The sequence below is a fragment of the Bubalus bubalis genome, chromosome 1, assembly GCF_019923935.1.
Source record: "Bubalus bubalis isolate 160015118507 breed Murrah chromosome 1, NDDB_SH_1, whole genome shotgun sequence".
Lineage (NCBI taxonomy): Eukaryota > Metazoa > Chordata > Mammalia > Artiodactyla > Bovidae > Bubalus > Bubalus bubalis.
The window spans coordinates 38,771,256-38,791,362 of record NC_059157.1 but is presented as its reverse complement, the minus strand read 5'-3'; the positions used below and the strand labels follow the sequence as shown (position 1 = coordinate 38,791,362).

General features: G+C 43.5%; 2 protein-coding genes across 6 annotated transcripts in view; one reads left to right on the top strand and one right to left on the bottom strand.

Annotated features, from left to right (window-relative positions):
- The window catches only part of DEFB104B (defensin beta 104B), a 38,605-nt gene extending 18,823 nt beyond the window's left edge, over nt 1-19,782 (bottom strand). The window contains exons 1-3 of one of the 5 annotated variants that reach the window (XR_006549434.1): nt 19,398-19,778; nt 18,476-18,636; nt 2,470-2,734 (exon numbers count right to left, since the gene is read on the bottom strand). The gene's annotated coding sequence lies outside the window, so the exon portion shown is untranslated. Of the gene's footprint in view, nt 1-2,469; nt 2,735-4,770; nt 4,945-17,930; nt 17,995-18,475; nt 18,637-19,397 lie in introns of those variants that run through there. The other 4 variants (XR_006549431.1, XR_006549433.1, XM_025280763.2 and 1 more) reach the window with 4 other exon arrangements.
- On the top strand, nt 2,560-6,510 carry DEFB107B (defensin beta 107B). The gene is made up of 2 exons (XM_006078122.3): nt 2,560-2,629; nt 6,368-6,510. Exons 1-2 carry the CDS (start codon nt 2,560-2,562, stop codon nt 6,508-6,510), a joined length of 213 nt encoding a protein of 70 aa, XP_006078184.1.
- Nucleotides 19,783-20,107: the final 325 nt, after the last annotated feature.

Here is a 20,107-nt window from a genome sequence, read left to right as displayed (position 1 = left end):
AAGAGTTGAAATCATAGAAAATATGCTCTCCAACCACAAGGGAATAACAGAGGCACACTTAGGAGAGTCTCAAACGTGTTAAAATTAAACCGCTGCTGCTGCTGCTGCTAAGTCGCTCAGTCGTGTCTGACTCTATGCGACCCCATGGACTGCAGCCTACCAGGCTCTTCCGTCCATGGGATTTTCCAGGCAAGAGTACTGGAGTGGGGTGTCATTGCCTTCTCCTAAAATTAAACCACACACCATCCCAAATAAATAATGAGCCAAAGAAAAAAATCGTAAGAAAAATTAGAAAATATTTCAAGGTGAATGAAAATGTAAAAAACAAAACAAACAAACAAACAAAAACCCCACAAAACTTATGGGATGCAGCTAAACCAATGCTTAGAGGAAAAAATTATAGTTTCAAATGCCTGTATTTAGAAAGAAGAAAGATATCAAATCAATAAACTCATTTTCTACCTTTAGAAACTAAAAATGAAGAGCCAACTAAACTTTTTTTTTTAGTATTTGGAGCTCATTCTGTATTTTGGAGTGAAAAGATGCCCTTTCAAAGCCATCTTTTGATTAATAATAATATTCCTATTTTATGTAAGCAGTTGAATGTTTAGGCATACAGTTGTTAATAACATTTTCTATTATTTTGCTGGTAATGGCAGTCTTGCGTGTGTAGTCTTTTGACCTCTACTCAGCAACAAAAGGCAAGTTCAGGCTGGGAACACTTCTTTATCGAGAGATAAAAAGCCCACACAGCCTGTACTGGGCTTGTAACCTTGCGTGGGAATACCTGCCCCTCTTTCAGGCCTCTAGAATGCTCTTTTATTTTCTTATTCTTTTTGGCCACACTGCATGCAGGATCTTATTTCCTCAACCAGACACTGAACCCATGCCCCCTGCATTGGAAGAGTGGAGTCTTAAACCACTGAACCGCCAGGGAAGTCCCCAGCTTTAAGTAACTTTGATTCTGTCCTTGTGCCTGTCCTAAGTTTAGCAAGGTGGCAGATTATTTTTATGTATTTATTTTTGGAGCTTTAACTGCTTCATGCCCCACTTCAGTCAGAGAACTCATTCCATTCTGGTCCATTTTTCCAAGTTTCACTTTTCTCCAAAACATGTCTGTCTTTATTGTAACTTTCATATCCTTCGGGTAGGTTGTTTTTGTCCTCCAGACTTTCACTTGTTATCACTGGAAACGATCATCTGTTAGGAGCTCATTTCAGTTTATTAGAAATGGAATTCCTCATTTGATTTTTTTCATGTTTCTTCCTTTATGAATTGGGCTTCTCTGATAGCTGAGTTAGTGAAGAATCCACCTGCAATGCAGGAGACCCTGGTTTGATTCCTGGGTTGGGAAGATCCATTGGAGGAAAGGGATAGGCTACCCACTCCAATATTCTTGGGCTTCCCTTGTGGCTCAGCTGGTAAAGAATCTGCCTGCAATGCGGGAGACCCAGGTTTGATCCATGGGTTGGGAAGATCCCCTGGAGAAGGGAACGGCTACCCACTCCAGTATTCTGGCCGAGAGAATTCCACAGACTACATAGATCATGGGAACTCCAAAGAGTTGGACACTACTTTCACATTTTCACTTTCCTTTATTTAATTGCTCTTTCATGTCTTTAGTCCATTTTTCTATAGAAATGTTTATTCTTCTCTTAATGATTTATAAAATCCTTTATATTTATTTCATGTCAAATCTTTCGGATAACCCCCTTACTTAAAACCCTTTGATGACTTTCCTTTGATTTTAGGATAAAATTCAAATTTCTTAGTAACATACAAATACACATGGTATTTACTGTCCAACACATATTGGTTGAATGAATACTATTCCCAGAAAATATAAACTATAGGCATATGTAATACTAACATTATTACCCTGAGTAATAATATCGTACATGTGTAAAAACTTTGAACATTTAATGACAGTTCTCATACTGATTGTTTGATTATTCATGGATTCCTCTAACCAGCCAGTTATCAACCAAGTCAAATACATATATTTTGAGCACCTATTGTTAAAAATACTGTTGTAAAGGATGAATGGGAAGAAAAAAGACGAGAAGAAAGTTATTTTCCTTTATGGAGTTTATAATACAAATGAGGAGATCAATTTTTTTCATAGAGTATACTTTGAAAAAGTTATATACCAGGTGCCAATCAATAATGGCTGAGTGAATCTTATAAAAGCAAATTGCATGTAAAATCTTAGATAAGGATAAAAGGAATGGTGGTTATGGACCCTATGGAAGTGGTAGGGCTTGAGAAGGGGTTTCGGGAACATAGGAGAAATCTGGACAGAAATGTAGAAGACAGCATTCTAGGTAGGAAGACAGGAGAAGACAAGGCACTCTCTCCTAAGTGTTTACTTAGGTAAAACCTGACCCAGCAGCCCACATATTATTCAGTGGAGCATGGAAAATAGTTCACTCTTAATGAACATTACAAACCAAAATTGACGTTCCACTGTTTCAGAGTTGTAGAACTTGTTTTAATCAATTTCCCTTGATAAAACAGCTAGATTCCTGCCACTCTACCTCCTTCATCCTCTCTCCACTGATGCCTGGAGCCATGAAAACCTTCTTCTTAATGTTTGCTGTCATGATTCTTCTTGCTCAGATCTTCTCAGGTAAGCGGGAAATCTTTATTGATGTAAGGATGGCAGTGTGTTCAAGATCTGTCTTTTAAGAAGAAAGCTCAGCTTTCAGAAGAGTACATGACTCAGCCCTATGTCCTGAAAAGGTCCCAGAACAAACTAGTTACAGGAAATCTTTTCTTAACCTTAGACACAAATCAATGTGGCCACACTGATCCAGGCCACCTTCAACCAGAAGAGTATCTCATTAATTTCCCTAAAAGCTCTACAAAGGGGTTCAGAGTTCTCTTTATGTTTAAATCTCTTTCCTCCTATAAACTTTGACTTAACTGCAAAGTATGACAAAGTGATTGCTTTAAAATGAGAGAAAATGTTAGAGACAAACTCCAAAAGAACTTGTTAATTTAGAGAAATATAACCTCTGTAGCCTAAGAGAAACTAAACTTATGATGGTCCTTAGTCTATTTTTTCAAGTCTAACTATCTGGTGCAAATCTCCTAATCCTAGATTATCTTGGACTGGCTCTTACACATGGATGGAAAATTATATCCTTTAAAGCACTAACACCTCGATTAGTTTTCTTTGAAGTCCTTGAGTCCTTAGAAATGGGTTCTTTTTACTCCATACAGCCAAGACTTTATCCCATAGACTTTTTACTCCATACAGCCAAGACTTTACTCCATAAAGTCAAGACTTTAATCAACTTTTATGTTCATTCCCTTCTCAACCATCCTTCATTCCTTCTGTTATGACGCCTTTCTTCATGGGGTTCTCCATGCATCAGACAGCATCTTGTCTATTTCTTCTTCATGGTTTCTGAATTGCTACACTTACTTACTGCACAATCTGGCCTCAGTACCTAGTTTTTTGTTGTTCAGTTGCTCAGTCCTGTCTGACTCTCTGCAACCCCATGGACTGCAGCATGCCAAGCCTCCCTGTCCCAACATCTACTGAATGTGTGTTACCACTAATAAGAAATTGTTCTAGGGACTACAACAAAAGGAGGTAAAGTGGAGGTAAACATTAGAGTGTGGCCTTTGCTCTTAATTTACTTACTGTTTATTAGTCTATTATTTCTGTGTTAATCAAAAATAGGTTGCCCATAATAACAAATAAGCATGCAATAAGTTTAGAATGCAAATATATCACAAATAACTATGATACAAAACAGTGCTCACAAGTGCCATGAAGAAGAAAAGTAAAAGAGAAGCCACAGAAGCAGAAGTTCGTTTCCAAATGGGGAGACCAGGAAAGGCTTCCTGGAAGGTCGTTGTTTTCATTGCACTTTTGAAAATTTTGAAAACCCGCAGGACTAGAAATAAAGAACAGAGCTGAGGAACATTGCCCTCATGTTTCAAAGCATCTCTTGTAAAGTCAGTTTCTTAACTTCGGCCTCAGTCTCTTTCTTGGGGTGCCGGGGGTGGGAGTGGGGCCAGGGGGTGAAGTCAGACAACGAATCCAGGCTAAGGAAACAAGTTTTAAGCTGTCCTCTCCATCTCCTTGGAGAAGGCAATGGCACCTCACTCCAGTACTCTTGCCTGGAGAATCCCATGGACAGAGGAGCCTGGTGGACTGCCGTCTATGGGGTCGCCAAGAGTCGGACACGAGTGAGCAACATCACTTGCACTTTTCACTTTCATGCATTGGAGAAGGAAATGGCAACCCACTCCAGTGTTCTTGCCTGGAGAATCCCAGGGATGGGGGAGCCTGGTGGACTGCTGTCTACGGGGTCGCACAGAGTCGGACACGACTGAAGCGACTTAGCAGCAGCAGCTCCATCTCCTTCCATCCAGACTCCAGCTGATTCAAATCAACTGTAGAAGGAGATGTGTAAGAGCTTCTTATTTCTAAAACTCAGCTCAGACATGCTTGTTTCTCAATAAGGAGCACAGTCTAGGGCCACCACCACAGCAATCACACAGAACCTCAGCACTGCACGTGGGTTTAATGATTAATAAAAGAGGTGATGAACACAGACTATAATGCCAACATATTTGAGGCCTATCTCAGCTCCAGTCCTCATAAGATTTATGAACTCTATGTTTCAATTTATTTCCTATAAATGGAAATAATAATAACAATAGGGCATTTTTTTCAAGATTAAGACATTTTATTATATTAATTAGAGTAGAGGCTAACTGGTTTTAATTAAAAAGAAAACAAAAGCCTTAAACTAGAGTAATAGAAAAAAGGAAGTTTATTTCTCTCTCATGTAAAAGTTCCAAAAGAGGTAATTGAGTAGGTTGGGAAGAAGGCTCTTCTCCATCAGGTAAGCCATGCTGGGATTAGGGAGGAAGGTCAATCTTGCCATCCCAAACAGGTGACTATGTCACTGATTCTAAGATGCTCTAAAAGGAAGGAATAAAAATTGAGTAAAAGATTACACAGAAACAGCTAGTATCACTCCAGTCCTATTTCATTGGTTCAAACTCATTCACGAGGCTAGACGGATATAGAAAACCAGAAACAGTCATCTTTAGCTAAGGATCTGAAAAGTGAAAGTGAAAGTGAAGTAGCTCAGTCCTGTGACTCTTTGCAATCCCATGGATTGTATCCCATGGAATTTTCCAGGCAAGAGTACTAGAGTGGGTTGCCATTTCTTTCTCCAGGGGAATCTTCCCTGAGCAGCCAGCCAAAACTCAGAGGTTCTACTACTTACTAACAGATGGAAGGTGAAAATGACTTCTTGGGGACAGTCTCTATATACACTGCTTAAACAGTGCCAGGCGCACTTGATGGAGTTAACTATTTATATTCAGTTCTCATTGTTCTTATCATTATTATTGTTATTCTTTGCCCCAATTCAATGTAAACATATGACATGTCAATTGACTGCTCTGATGCTTGATAAATTTCAGTGATCTATAACTCACAATATCCCAAGTTCAACTTTGGACTACTGAAAATGTTTCCCTTTACTCTGAGCAGAAATCTAAGTTCTTGACATTTTTTTTTTTTTTTCCATTGGTTAGTCCTACCCTGGGCATCAACAAGCTTTCAACATGGTAATGTCTGAGATGTGTGACAGCTAATATACACACTTCCCTCCCAGAGTGGCTTTGCAAGCATAAGCATTACACCTTTTGAGAATAACTGTCAGCTCTTTCAATTATTTTTCCAGAGAATATTTTTTCGATCACTCCTCTCTTGAAACACTTTACTCTTTTCAGCTTAGTCTCTTTGTTCTGAATGAGCACACACTGCCTCAGGCGCCCTAAGGTTGCTGGTAAAGATAATATTATAATATTCTGTCGATGGTATTTATGGAGCAGGTTAGTGCACTATGCTTCTTTTGATCTTTATAGCAAAAGTGTGGAATTCCACAACCATATGCCAAAGTACTAATTTGCCTATAATGTAAATAGAACGAGCTTTATCTTTTATTATTTATCAGAGACTATTATTTTGGAGACAAGAAAAAAAAACAAACTATTTCTTGGAAAAGATTGTTCGCTGGAATTCAAAAGTATATCGTCTCCTCCCAGGAAGAAACATTCTGTTTGTATATGTCCAATAAAGACAACAGCAGAGGGAACTCTTTTTCATTTTTCCTAATTGAATACAATGGGAGGACACTGTATATACTGAACCAGGGATGTGAGTTCAGACAACAGCTGTTTAGGTCACATCTGCTTTATCTGATAGCTAGATTCACAATCCGTATCTCCTTGGAATTCGGGTGACAGGGAATTCTAAGCTGGCCTGGATGGCAAAGTTTTTGGTAATTAAGTACTAGATAACTGAAGACTAATTGCTTTCTTTGCTTTCTAGCCCCAAGAAGCCTTAAAAGACAGATACACTGTCTGAAAATGGATGGTCGCTGTGAAGTCGAATGCCTTTCCTTTGAGGATAAGATAGGGGGCTGCAGAGCTGAACTGACACCATTTTGCTGCAGAAAAAGAATCAATAATTAAAAGCTAAGCAGCAGCTACACAAATCAAAGAGGTGTAGCTCTGTCTTTGATCTCAGTGCAGCAAACCTCTCTAGATCTTCTCTCTTTGACGTCTACGTCGGGATTCTCTGAAGTCGTCAGTCCAGTCTCTGATGCTGCAGGAAATACCTTTTCTAGGCTGCAAGCTTCTGGGGTGGGGAGAAGTTGGGGGCGGGGCAGGAAGCTCTCTGTCTTGTTTGCTTTGCATCCCCCTTCCTCATATAGGGGCTGTTAAGTTACTTTATTGATGGATAAAGTTAGTAAACTAATTAATAAATGAGGTAGAAAGGAAAGGTTGAAGAGCAAGTTAATGAATTGAGTTCTAAGGTTATACTCCTGGCTTCTACCAGACATGTGACCTGGGGCTGTCTCCACCGAGATTCTGCTATTTGCAATGTGAGGAGACTCAACTCTGTGGTAAACAGACCCCTTACTGGACACCAACTGTGACCTCCTCAGCAGCACCCTCCTCTCTCTCCTTTATATGGAGGAATTATTTAAAATGTCTCCTGTTCCCTGTCTGATCTAGAACATTGAGTTCCACAAAGATTTGGACCTTGTCCAAATTTAAGCTGGCCACAGACTAAGTAGCATCCTCATTCTGGCCACTTGCAGTGAGAGCTGATTAAATCATGGTCTATTCAAGCACTAAGCTCCCTCAGTCAGTTAGTTCAGTCGCTCAGTCGTGTCCGACTCTTTGCGACCCCATGAATCGCAGCATGCCAGGCCTCCCTGTCCATCACCAACTCCCGGAGTTCACCCAGACTCACGTCCATCGAGTCAGTGATGCCATCCAGCCATCTCATCCTCTGTCGTCCCCTTCTCCTCCTGCCCCCAATCCCTCCCAGCATCAGAGTCTTTTCCAATGAGTCAACTCTTCCCATGAGGTGGCCAAAGTACTGGAGTTTCAGCTTTAGCATCATTCCTTCCAAAGAAATCCCAGGGCTGATCTCCTTCAGAATGGACTGGTTGGATCTCCTTGCAGTCCAAGGGACTCTCAAGAGTCTTCTCCAACACCACAGTTAAAAAGCATCAATTCTTCGGCGCTCAGCCTTCTTCACAGTCCAACGAGATTATCTAATTCAACACCCTCATTATAGGTGAAGCGATCCAAGTTCAAGACCACCTAGTTACAGGCTTAGTTACTCCTCTATTCAGACTTCTCATTTGGTCTTGTGTTCTCAGCATATCCACAGAAAACTGCTAGATGAGCACAGAACAAGGTCAACACTAAAGACGGAACAGTTTTTAGCAGCTCAAATGAGAAGTTAGATTGAACAAAAAGTTGAAAGCAGCTGCAAAAAAAAAAAGTGGACACTTTCCAAAATCTCTCCTGAGATCCTTGCTCTTTGGAGCAAATTGAGGCTTGCCTTTATCCTGTTTTGCCAAAATATGGAGTCCCAGATTTCAGGCAGAGCAAAACCTATCTCATGGGCCATTTTCATCCTAGAAGACTGACACCATACCCTTTCAAAGCAGAAGAAGGCAAAAATCCTTCAGCTCTGCTCTAGACAATTCCCTCATCTCCTGGGTTAAGCTTGCTTCCTATAAAGATATATTAATACATAGGAGACAATGCAGCAAAACAAACTTTCCCGGGGCAAGACAATTTGTAAAAGGCTTTGAGAAATACACTTTTTTGGGAAAATATTCTGGTATTATCCCTTATCTTTATGGCTCATTTCTGAAAACTGCAACAGGTTGAGGACATGACCTATAGGAATCAGAGGAATGGTCTCCGGTTCTGGCTTTCCCAGCAGTGCCTGATCAACAGACTGTGATAAAACCAACTACCTTTGAGAATCTAAATTTACCTAGATTTTCTCTCTCCCTTCTCTCCTCTTCTCTTTTCTCCCTTTCCTCACCAAATGACTTGAAAGGTACTATATGTTTTCTGTCACCCTAGTTGCTTCTTAATCTATAGAAACATCTTCAGCCTTCATCACACTGCTGGGACTTGTCTACTGAGAGACAAGGGACCTCTTAGACGCCTCTTAGTCACTCTTTTATCTTAAAGATACCAGGGTCAGGAGTTTCCTGATGACCTAGAGGTTGGGACTTGGCGCTTTCAGTGCTGTGGCCCATGTTCAAAACCTGGTCCAGGAACTAAAATCCCACAAGCCGCACAGTGTGGCCAAAAAAAAAAAAAAAAAAAAGATGTCAGAGTCAACTCCAAAGATCTCTGATCATCATTCGTCCTTGTGGCATGGAGGTGGTAACTCTGTCCTCTGGTTTTTAGTCTCTGTGCCCTTTTGACCTGTCAGTCCCTGTGCAACCGGTTACCTGCAGTAGATCCACTCTGTTTCAAATATTCAGTATGGTTTCTGCTCACCTGAGTGAAGCCTGTTTAAGGAAAAACTACACTATGTTTCCAACTTGAACTTCTTGCCGAAGTTTATTGGTGAAAGTTGCTCAGTCATTTCCAACTCTTTGTGACCCTCTGGACTATACAGTCCATGGAATTCTGCAGGCCAGAATACTGGAGTGGGTAGCCTTCCCCTTCCCCAGGGGATCTTCCCAACCCAGGAATAGAACCCAGGTCTCCCACACTGCAGGGAGATTCTTTACCAGCTGAGCCACCAGGGTTAGGTCTTATCTAAATGGATTTCTGATAGATACCTCAAAAGTAACTTACCTTTATTTCAATATATTACTTTCTTTCCACAACTGATCTTCATTTAATATTCTAGATCTTAGTCAATATTGTTGCCCTTTACTCAGACACTCAGGTGAAAAATGGCTTCCTCAGGAAAGCTTTCTTTGCCTCATAAGTCACACAATTCACTCATTACATTAATCTACATAAATTGCTCATTAGAATCTGAAAATTGTAATTATCATCCTCCCTTCTCTCTCCTCACTAAAGGTGTTGGGTGTTCAGAGCTGCACCATCTTCAGTCTCTACATTCTATCAAACTAGTGAATTCTCACTGTCAGTTACCTAAGGTTTACTTATACATTTGGGTTTGGGCTTTGTAGTTTCACCTTTTCATGCTGCATGTGTGTGCATGAGCACACATCACACACACACACACACACCATGTGAGTTGTTCAATCATAGAAACTGGTATTAGATTCATACTCAGTTTTATAGGAATACTTGGAACACTACAATAGCAGAGCTAGAAGTAGCCTTCATCTAGGTCAATGTTTCCAGAACGAAGTTGATTCTAATCACCTAGAATATGTATAAAATCAGAGCTCTGTGCCCACTTTAATGCTTCATACTAGGAAATCCTCAGCAAACAAAATAAATTTTTAAAACAAGTTTTCTAACCAAGTCTCCAGCCCCGTAACATCTGAAACTGATGAACAGAGGAGCATCTGAGATGCACTCTGGTCACTGCTCTTGCCCATTACCTCCAGGGAGTCCCAGAATCAAGAGGCACAACTCAGATCCGAAGTCTGGGCTTTGTACCCACTGCTACTTCACTGCTGTGCACTTTTCCATTTGGAAAAGAGATGCTGAATGGAAATGAACAAATGGCTCACCTTCCTGCTCAGCTTAAGGGGTGGAAGCGCCATTTTAGTTGTCATGACAGATCCATGTCCAGCAAACTAACATACGTGGTGGCAAGTTCCACAAGCTGATGGGAGCCCCAGGAGAGCTCAGAACAGGAGAGGAGCCACTGACTAGTTACTGGAGTCTCGAGAGGGTTCACAGAAAAGAGGCCTAGTCACTCTTTAAAACCATGGGTTCCTCAAACTAGCCTAAGTCACTTGAACTGAAAAAGAAGTTCAGCTGTTGGTAATCTTCCATTCTATTGTCAATATAAACATAGTATATTCCCATTTGACAATCATTTCCATTCAAACTGCCTATTCCCATCACTGAAGAATGGAGCAGCCAGCATAACCAGGACTCCCTGTCCTCCCTGGAAGCCCATTCTGCTCTCATGGGACCTTCATGACCCTGGATATACCTAACTAAGTATTAAATGTCCTCATTATCCAAACAAAGACATTCCACTGGCCCTAGTGTGCTGCCGAGGGACATCATGCCATCTGTTCACGCACAGGAACTTCTGTTGTTCTCCTCTGCCACTTTATTCCTTCTTGAACCACATCTCCCCAAGTAACAGAACAAATTTATTAAAGCACGGGAAGGGACTTCCCTGGTGGCTCAGTGGTGGAGAGTCCATCTGCCAATGCAGGAGACGCAGATTCGATTCCTGGTCCTGGAGGATCCTACACGCTGCAGAGCAACTGAGCCTGTGCATCACAACTGCTGAGCCTGCACTCTGGAGGGGGGACCGCAACTCCTGAGCCCATGAGCCAGGACTATGAAGTCCGTGTGCCCTAAAGCCTGTGCTCTGCAACAAGAGAAGCCACCGCAATAAGAAGTCCAAGCACCACAACGAAGAATAGCCCCTGCTCACCGCCGCCTGAGAAAAGCCCTCAAAGCAATGAAGACCCAGGACAGCCAAAATAAACAAATAAATAATTAAAAAACAAACAAACAAAAAAAAACCCCTGGTTAAGTTTAGAGAACATGAGAGCTTGAGAGAATCCTGCACCCAAGACAAAATCCCCAGGACTTACACACAGAGGAGCCCCGTGGAAAGTCACCTGACCTTGGAATCATTGCTTCTGATTGTTATGAACCACACACCAGGTCAGGTGAAGGCTGACGTAGGTGAAGTGGCTGTCAGAGGCTTTGCAGGGCTCTGGAACTATCTCTGTCCCATCAGTGAAAATGAACAGAATCAGGGACTTCCCTGGTGGTCCAGTAGCTAAGACTCCATGATCCCATTGCAGGGGGCCTGGGTTCAATTTCTGCTCAGGGAACTAGATCCCACTGAGATCTTCCATGTCCTGGCTATTAGATGTCCATCAGCAGACGAATGGATAAGAAAGCTGTGGTACATATACACAATGGAGTATTACTCAGCCATTAAAAAGAATACATTTGAATCAGTTCTAATGAGGTGATTAAACTGGAGCCATTATACAGAGTGAAGTAAGCCAGAAAGAAAAACACCAATACAGTATACTAATGCATATATATGGAATTTATAAAGATGGTAAGACAACCCTATATGCAAGACAGCAAAAGAGACACAGATGTATAGAACAGTCTTTTGGACTCTGTGGCAGGGGGATGATTTGGGAGAATGGCATTAAAACATGTATAATATCATATAAGAAACAAATCACCAGTCCAGGTTCGATGCAGGATACAGGAAGCTTGGGGCTGGTGCACTGGGATGACCTAGAGCGATGGTATGGGGAGGGAGGTGGGAGGGGGGTTCAGGATGGGGAACACGTGTACACCCGTGGTGGATGCATGTTGATGTATGGCAAAACCAATACAATATTGTAAAGTAAAAAAAAATAATAATAATATTAATCAAAAAATTTTTTAAAAAGTGGGACCTTTTTAAGCAACTTAAAAAAGATCCCGCATGTCGCAACTAAGACCTGGTGCAGCCAAATAAGTATTTTTTAAAAAGAAAGAAAATGAATAGGATCAGAGTCATAGAAAACGGGACATTTTCCTAATAATTCTTTTGTCTCAAAAACTCCTCTGCTCAAGTTCTCCAAGAGTTAGTGGTTCTAAAATGCTGGTAAGAGAGAGCCATGACAAAGTCTTGTGGACCTGGACAAAGGGAAGCAACAGGGCCCTACTTGGAAGGATTACTATGAGTCTAAGTAAACTGACCAAGGACTAAACATCTTTAGAGCTTGACTCTGTCCCGGTGGCCTTATTCCAAACCCTGGTTCTCTATCTTCCCTTTCAAGCCCTGCTCTTCTAAAATAGAAGCTACACATAGAGATTCAAGGTAACCCCAACATTGTGCATGCCTGTCTACATTTGGGGGTGGGTGGGGGGGGGGGGACCAGGAACTGAAGGCATGAGCCATCCTGTCCAGACATGCCTTACAGCAAGTTCACCAATGCCTTGGGCCTGGTTGATTTCTTATCCCAGCAGGCTGCCTGTGTTTGCTTTAAGGCATAATTTCCTGTGTGAAAATCTAGGAGTCCCGGTCTAAAACACCCGACAAGGACTAGGTTTGGGTACCTAGTCATTTACTTTGAGGAGTCTGTGCTCTAATCTCCCATCCCCTTGGGTTTGTTATTATCATTACATTAATGTCACTGTGACCAGCACCCTATTATTGCTGTTGTTTCCATCAGTATATTTACTATGAGTCTTAGGGTGGATTATTTCAGTGGTGGTTGTTGTATAACATTGACTACACTTTCTCTGTTCAGGAGGAGGGTCCCATTCACTAGAGACCACTACTGATGTTTCCCCCAAATTCAGACATGTACACCGAAGCTTTATCACTCGGTCTCCTCTCGTGAGACTAGCCCCCTGCAATGTTCCTGGTCCCCCTCCTGAGGTACCCTGTTGGTGGGGGGTTCAGTGGAGGACATCCCCAGGTTGGCTGAGCCTCTAGGGTGTGAGCAAGTTCCCTCCAAGGATTAGCACTGTCTTGTGCAGGCCTGGAAGACCCAGGAAGCCTCCTTTGTTCTCCAGAGCCACCCCAAACTTCTAACTCCACCAGTGGGTCCTGGCACTGTTCTTGCCATCCTGGAAAGGCTGAAAAATATGTTACTGACTGCCCGAGAATCCTGAGATTTTCTACTGTAGCTAAGGACCCAGGATCATTGTTGCCAAAAGCAGAGGCACAAGGTGGGAGTCCTGGGCTCACCTGAGCCTCTGCACCTGAGCCCCTTATTGGCCCAAGAAATGCCTGTGCTGCACTTCAAGGCATGGAGATGGGGCCGTGCCAGCCTGAGCCACTGCACAATTTTCTGTCCTCTAGGAAGCCTATGAAATGCTTGTGCAGGCCACTGACACCCCTGCTGGTCAGAAGCACCATGCACAACTCTTGTCTAAACCTTCTCTAATAGAATGCAAACCCAAGTGTCTGGACTTCTGCAGGTCTGGGCAGAACAGATGGCAGAAGGTCAGCGAGGAGGTGCTGGCTGCAGTATGGTGTGGGGCTTAATGGGTGCTTATGGATGGTGTAATATCATTCAAATCAAGTGTGTGTGTGTGCGTGCGTGTGTTAGTTCAGTTCAGTTCAGTCGCTCAGTCGTGTCCAACTCTTTGCGACCCCATGAATTGCAGCACGCCAGGCCTCCTTGTCCATCACCAACTCCCAGAGTTCACTCAAACTCATGTCCATTGAGTCGGTGATGCCATCCAGCCATCTCATCCTCTGTCGTCTCCTTCTCCTCCTGCCCCCAATCCCTCCCAGCATCAGAGTCTTTTCCAATGAGTCAACTCTTCCCATGAGGTGGCCAAAGTACTGGAGTTTCAGCTTTAGCATCATTCCTTCCAAAGAACACCCAGGGGTGATCTCCTTCAGAATGGACTGGTTGGATCTCCTTGCAGTCCAAGGGACTCTCAAGAGTCTTCTCCAACACCACAGTTCAAAAGCATCAATTCTTTGGCGCTCAGCTTTCTTCACAGTCTAACTCTCACATCCATACATAACCACTGGAAAAACCATAGCCTTGACTAGATGGACCTTTGTTGGCAAAGTAATGTCTCTGCTTTTCAATATGCTATCTTGGTTGTTCATAACTTTCCTTCCAAGGAGTAAGCATCTTTTAATTTCATGGCTGCAGTCACCATCTGCACTGATTTTGGAGCCCAGAAAAATAAAGTCTGACACTGTGTGTTAAGGCAGATGTAAATACAGGAAGAAAATACTGGACACCAAAATTTCCACAAGTTGACCTGTATCTGCTGGATTTACTGTAAGCTTTTTCCTTTACAGCTCCTGTGTGTGTATACTATTTGCATCTTACCTAAGATTCTGCAAAATTTAGGAAATCACTTCAAAGTCTAAAATCAATTTGATTTAATCAACTTAAAAATCTTTCAATTAAAAACTGAAAGATGGGGACTTCCCTGGTGGTCCAGTGGTTAAGAATCCACCTGCCAATACAGGTGACACAGGTTCCATCCCTGGTCCCAGGGGATTCATGCTACAGGGAAAGTAAGCAAGCCTGAGCACCACAATAGTGAGCCCAGCACGCCTTAGAGCCCATGCTCTGCAACAAGAAAAGGCATTCCCACAAAAAGCCCGCACACCAAAGCTAGAGAGCAGGCCCCGTTCACCACACTACAGAAAGTCAATTCCGAGCAACAAAGACCCAATGCAGCCAAAAATAACAACAACAAAAAATTTTTTTAATGAAAGATATCACAAATGGCATCTTACTTAGGACATTTTAGGCAACCTTGATTTCCTAAGGTTGCCATAACAAATTACCACAAACTTGGTGATTCAGAAGAATGTATTCTCTCACAGTCCAGGGCCTCTCAGGGGACCAGGACTCCTTTGCTAGGCCGCTCAGAGGAATACGAGAAGTAGTAATTCAAACATGGTAAAATAGAACAGTGGATTTTGGATATGTACTCAAACTGGGGTGAAATCTTAAGAAAAAAAAAAAGTCTTACAAAGAAACGTAAAACTCGCCACAAGACATATACAATTAAAAATCTTAACATTTTGGTTATCATAGGTCATTGTAAATTTGTGTTTGTTTTTCCAAAAGTTTTCACTTTCATCTCAGGTTCAAAGAATTTGTTAACAAAGTAAGCCATTCATTATATACAAATAAATAATACAAATATTAATTCAATATTTATTAATATTAACTCATATTAATTAATGGGTATTGATAATGAATGAATGAATATTAATTCAACTACTAACATTAAATTGGGTTTTGATCAACATCCAGACTTAATCAGTGCTGGGGAGTCCCATGGCACAGCATATCTGGAGTCCCAACTGGGAAAAGGTCCCAGGCAGCACGGCCACTCCATGGGTGAGACTTAAAAGATTGCAGTTTGGGTTCCCGCTTATAATCCCAGGAGGGTCACAAACTGTTATCATCATCAATTTGTGCAGCTCTCAGTTCAGTCGCTCAGTCATGTCCGACTCTTTGTGACCCCATGGACTGCAGCACGCCAGGCCTCCCTGTCCATCACCAACTCCCAGAGTTTACTCAAACTCATGTCCATTGAGTCAGTGATGCCATCCAACCATCTCATCCTCTGTCGTTCCCTTCTCCTCCCACCTTCAATCTTTCCCAGCTTCAGGGTCTTTTCAAATGAGTAAGATCTTTGCATCAGTGGCCAAAGTATCGAAGCTTCAGCTTCAACATCAGTCCTTCCAATGAATATTCAGGACTGATTTCCTTTAGGAAGGACTGGTTGTATCTCCTTGCTGTTCAAGGACTCTCAAGAATCTTCTCCAACACCACAGTTCAAAGGCATCAATTCTTCAGCACTCAGCTTTCTTTATGGCCCAACTGAAAGGTTGTTGTTGAATCACGCGAAGACACCGGGATTCTTGGCCCCCGGCGGAGAAGAATTCAATCTGGGGCCAGAGACGAGGCTTGATCGCTCAGAGCTTTTGTGTAATAAAGTTTTATTAAAGTATAAAGGAGATAGAGAAAGCTTCTGACATAGGCATCAGAAGGGGGCAGAAAGAGTACCCACTTGCTAGTGTTAGCAATGAAGTTATATACTCTCCAATGAATCCAAAGAATGTCTGGAGGTCATAAAGACCTCACCAGACCTACTCCCATAATTTACATTTTAAGATAACAGAAAGTTTAATCCAGAGACTGTCCTTAGGCAGGATACATTATTGTTATATAATCCTAAGGAATGTAGAGAAAGAAAAAAAGATTTGTCCTTTCTTCCTCCTTGAGAATTCCACACCCCTCTCTCCTTGGGGACCCCTAGCCTCCTTATCAACCTGCCTAGGAACTGACTGTCTCACAACTCTCACATCCATACATGACCACTGGAAAAACCACAGCCTTGACTAGACGGACCTTTGTTGGCAAAGTAATATTTCTGGTTTTTAATATGCTATCTAGGTTGGTCATAACTTTTCTTCCAAGGAGCAAGTGTCTTTTAATTTCATGGCTGCAGTCACCATCTGCAGTGATTTTGGAGCCCAGAAAAATAAAGTCAGCCACTGTTTCCACTGTTTCCCCATCTACCTGCCATGAAGTGATGGGACCAGATGCCATGATCTTAGTTTTCTGAATGTTGAGCTTTAAGCTAATTTTTACTCTCCTTTTTCACTTTCATCAAGAGGCTCTTTAGTTCTTCTTCACTTTATGCCATAAGGGTGGTGTCATCTGCATATCTGAGGTTATTGATATTTCTCCCGGTAATCTTGATTCCAACTTGTGCTTCTTCCAGCCCAGCACTTCTCATAATGTACTCTGCATATAAGTTAAATAAGCAAGATGACAATATACAGCCTTGACGTACTCCTTTTCCTATTTGGAACCAGTCTATTGTTCCATGTCCAGTTCTAACTGTTGCTTCCTGACCTGCATACAGGTTTCTCAAGAGGCAGGTCAGGTGGTCTGGTATTCCCATCTCTTTAAGAATTTTCCACAGTTTATTGTGATCCATACAGTCAAAGGCTTTGGCATAGTCAGTAAAGCAGAAATAGATGTTTTTCTGGAACTCTCTTGCTTTTTCCATGATCCAGCGGATGTTGGCAATTTGATCTCTGGTTCCTCTGCTTTGTCTAAAAACAGCTTGAACATTTGGAAGTTACTGTTGAAGCCTGGCTTGGAGAATTTTAAGCATCATTTTACTAGCATGTGAGATGAGTGCAATTGTGAGGTAGTTTGAGCATGCTTTGGCAATGCAGCACTGGTTTCATGTTAATGCTGTTTGTTTAGTTGTATAAAACTTGAAATGTAGTTAAGCCTGGGGCTTGGTTGGACAGGCCTCCTCCAGGGTCTCAAGAATCTCAAGATTTCTCTCCCATTTTATCTACAGTGCTGCAAGTCTTGCACTCATAGCAGATAGTCACTCATAGTCACTCCCAGGGCAGTGTCCAGGCAGGTTAGAAGCAAGGTCAGAGGTCTGCTCTGCTTTGCCTCTGAAGCCTAAACAAAACTATTCATTTAATTTCCCTAACAAACAGGTCTTTAGATATTTAAGATGTTTTCAGAAGCTGATTTCATGATCCCAAACCTTGCATCTCTTCATATCTAGAAAAGCACTAAATCCCTTCATGATCACATCAGCTCCACCTGACTAGCAGAAAACCTTTTGTAAAATGAGTGTTTAATGGTATTGAGGAGAAGGGGATGACAGAGGATGAGATGGTTGGATGGCATCACTGACTCAATGGACATGAGTTTGAGCAAGCTCCGGGAGTTCATGATGGACAGGGAAGCCTGGGGTGCTGCAGTCCATAGGGTTGCAGAGAGTTGGACATGATTGAGTGACTGAACTGAACTGAAATAATTATATTGAACTCCCCCTTCACCAAAATCTTATGTATTGACGTCCCCCACTGCCTCTTTGGAGCAGTCTCTCAGAACTACCTGAGGTGCTGTCTCCCAGGCCGCAGTCCTCGTTTTGCCCCAAATAAAACTTAACTCGCAGCTCTCAAGTTGAGCATCTTTTCAGTTGACACAGTCCAAATCTGAACACAGGAGAATACAGATTTCCCAGCTTGAAGACAAAAAGGCAGAGAGAGAGCAAGTTCCCTTTTGTTCAGCCTTTTGTTCCATTCAGACTTTCAAAGGCTTGGATGAGCTTCTCCTCCCCAACCCTGGAAAGGGCAACTTTGCTTCTTTCAGTTTGGTAGCACAGATGTCCATCTTACCCAGAAACACCCTTGAGACACACCCACAACAATATTTAACCAAATATCTGGGTACCCTCTGGCCTGAGAATAGTGGTGGTTTAGTTGCTAGGTTGTGTCCAACTCTTAAAATCCTGTGGACTGTAGCCCGCCAGGCTCCTCTGTCCATGGGATTCTCCAGGCAAGAATACTGGAGTAGGTTGCCATTTCCTTCTCTAGGGAATCTTTCCCACCCAGGAATCGAACTTCGGCCTCCTGCATTGCAGGCAGATGATTTACCAACTGAGCTATGAAGGAAGCCTGGCCCGAGAACAGTAGGCGACTATTTTAATAAGAAAGGGAACTTACATTTGAGGGTTGTCTTGGGCAGCTACAAGGTGAGTAGATCTCCACACCCATCTCCCAGAATCTTAAGCACTTAGAGAGGCCTTAATGGAGCCTCAGTCACACACACCATCCATATGGTCTCGACACCACATTACTCTCAAAGCTGCCTCCTAGAAATGACCCTAGTGAGGGAACAGAGCAGAATATACATTTCAAAGACAGGGGAGGGGATGAGGGACCTCTAATTGCCTAGGTCCAGTTCTTGAGTCGACCAGTGGTTCCATCTTCTCTTGGTGACCTCCTCCAACGCCCACCACCCCCCTCCACCCCGCCCAAGTCTTCATCTAACTCTACCTACCTCCCAGAGACCTCATTTCCAAACACCATCACACTGGGGGGACAGGGTTTTAATGTATGAAAACTGGGGACAGGGGGGTCACAATTCAGTTCATAGCACCATATCAATGGTTGAGTGGTCTAGAGCCCACTAGACCACTTGTTAGTGAACAAATCATCCTGTTGCTGAAGATCCTGGAACGGGGAGGTAGGGGGCCGGGTACTCTAAGGAGACCTTAGGGCACATGAGCAGGATTTGGGCTGGACATTTATGTCCTACAGCTGCTGTCAGGGGCTGCGGGGGAGGGGGGGGGAGCGGGGGGAGGCGTGGTCAGAGTTTGGTTCTGGGAGGGGCCACTTGGTGTCCCTTGTTACTTTCAAGTAACTGCGATAATAAACACGAACGAAAATGTGAAACTACAATATATTAAGAGAGTAATGATTTACACAACATGTGGGATGTCATTCCCACCCAAATGTCAAACGTATCACAGGACTCACAGGACACGCTCCCAGAAAGGATTTTTGACTTAAATCATTTTCTATTTTTTGAGAAAGAAAGATCTCTGCATTCAGTATAAGTGGCCTCACGACCTTAGGTTTTTACCTGAAAGCACCGGAAACATCTGACTGGAGGGAACGTGGGCGCGGCGCCAGTGGCTGGACATGAGACAAGGTCCCAAGGCGATGGAGACTCAGAGACGCGGTACCCAACGACCGGAAACGCCCACGGGCGGGGAGGAGGGTGGCCACGCCCAAGGCCACGCCCCCTGGTCACGCCCCCGGCGGCGCCATTTCCTGCCAACCGGGAAGCAGATCTCCAGGACTGGCGGCCCGGTTCACCGAGTGAGTTTCAGTAGTTCGCGTCCAAACTCGCGCGCTGACGCGCTCAGCGCCGGGTCCTCCACACTCCCGGGCCCCCGCGGCTGTTACCGTCCCAGCCGCGGGGAGCCCCGCCTAGTCTGGAGGCGCTCTGCCGCGGGGGCCGGACCCACACCTATTTCTGGTAAAACCGCTTCGCGCCTGGTCCTCGCCCCGACCTTCCAGCCTCGGTCCTCGTCCCCGTCTTCCTTCCACTCCCCGCGCCTGGTCAGGTCCCTCCCGGCGTGTCCCCCGGCCCTGGTGGGCGGAGTCGGGCCGTCACGCCTGCCCCTGACCGCGGGTCCCGCAGACCCCTGTCCTCCCTGGAGTCCTCCTTTGCAGCCTTGCTTCGTCCTGGGCCCCAGCCCTACTGCTGCCCAGGCGGTCTTTTCGCAGTCACCTCCTCAGAGAGGCCCCCGAGACCCGGGGTGGGGGCGGTTTCATATCCCATCCCAT

What these genes read in the sequence shown, in the direction of transcription:
- DEFB107B (XM_006078122.3), top strand. Translation starts at nt 2,560, where the DNA reads ATGCCTGGAGCCATGAAAACCTTCTTCTTAATGTTTGCTGTCATGATT. An exon ending in TCTTGCTCAGATCTTCTCAG is followed by an intron (nt 2,630 to 6,367) that starts GTAAGCGGGAAA and finishes TTTGCTTTCTAG; the next exon opens with CCCCAAGAAGCCTTAAAAGA.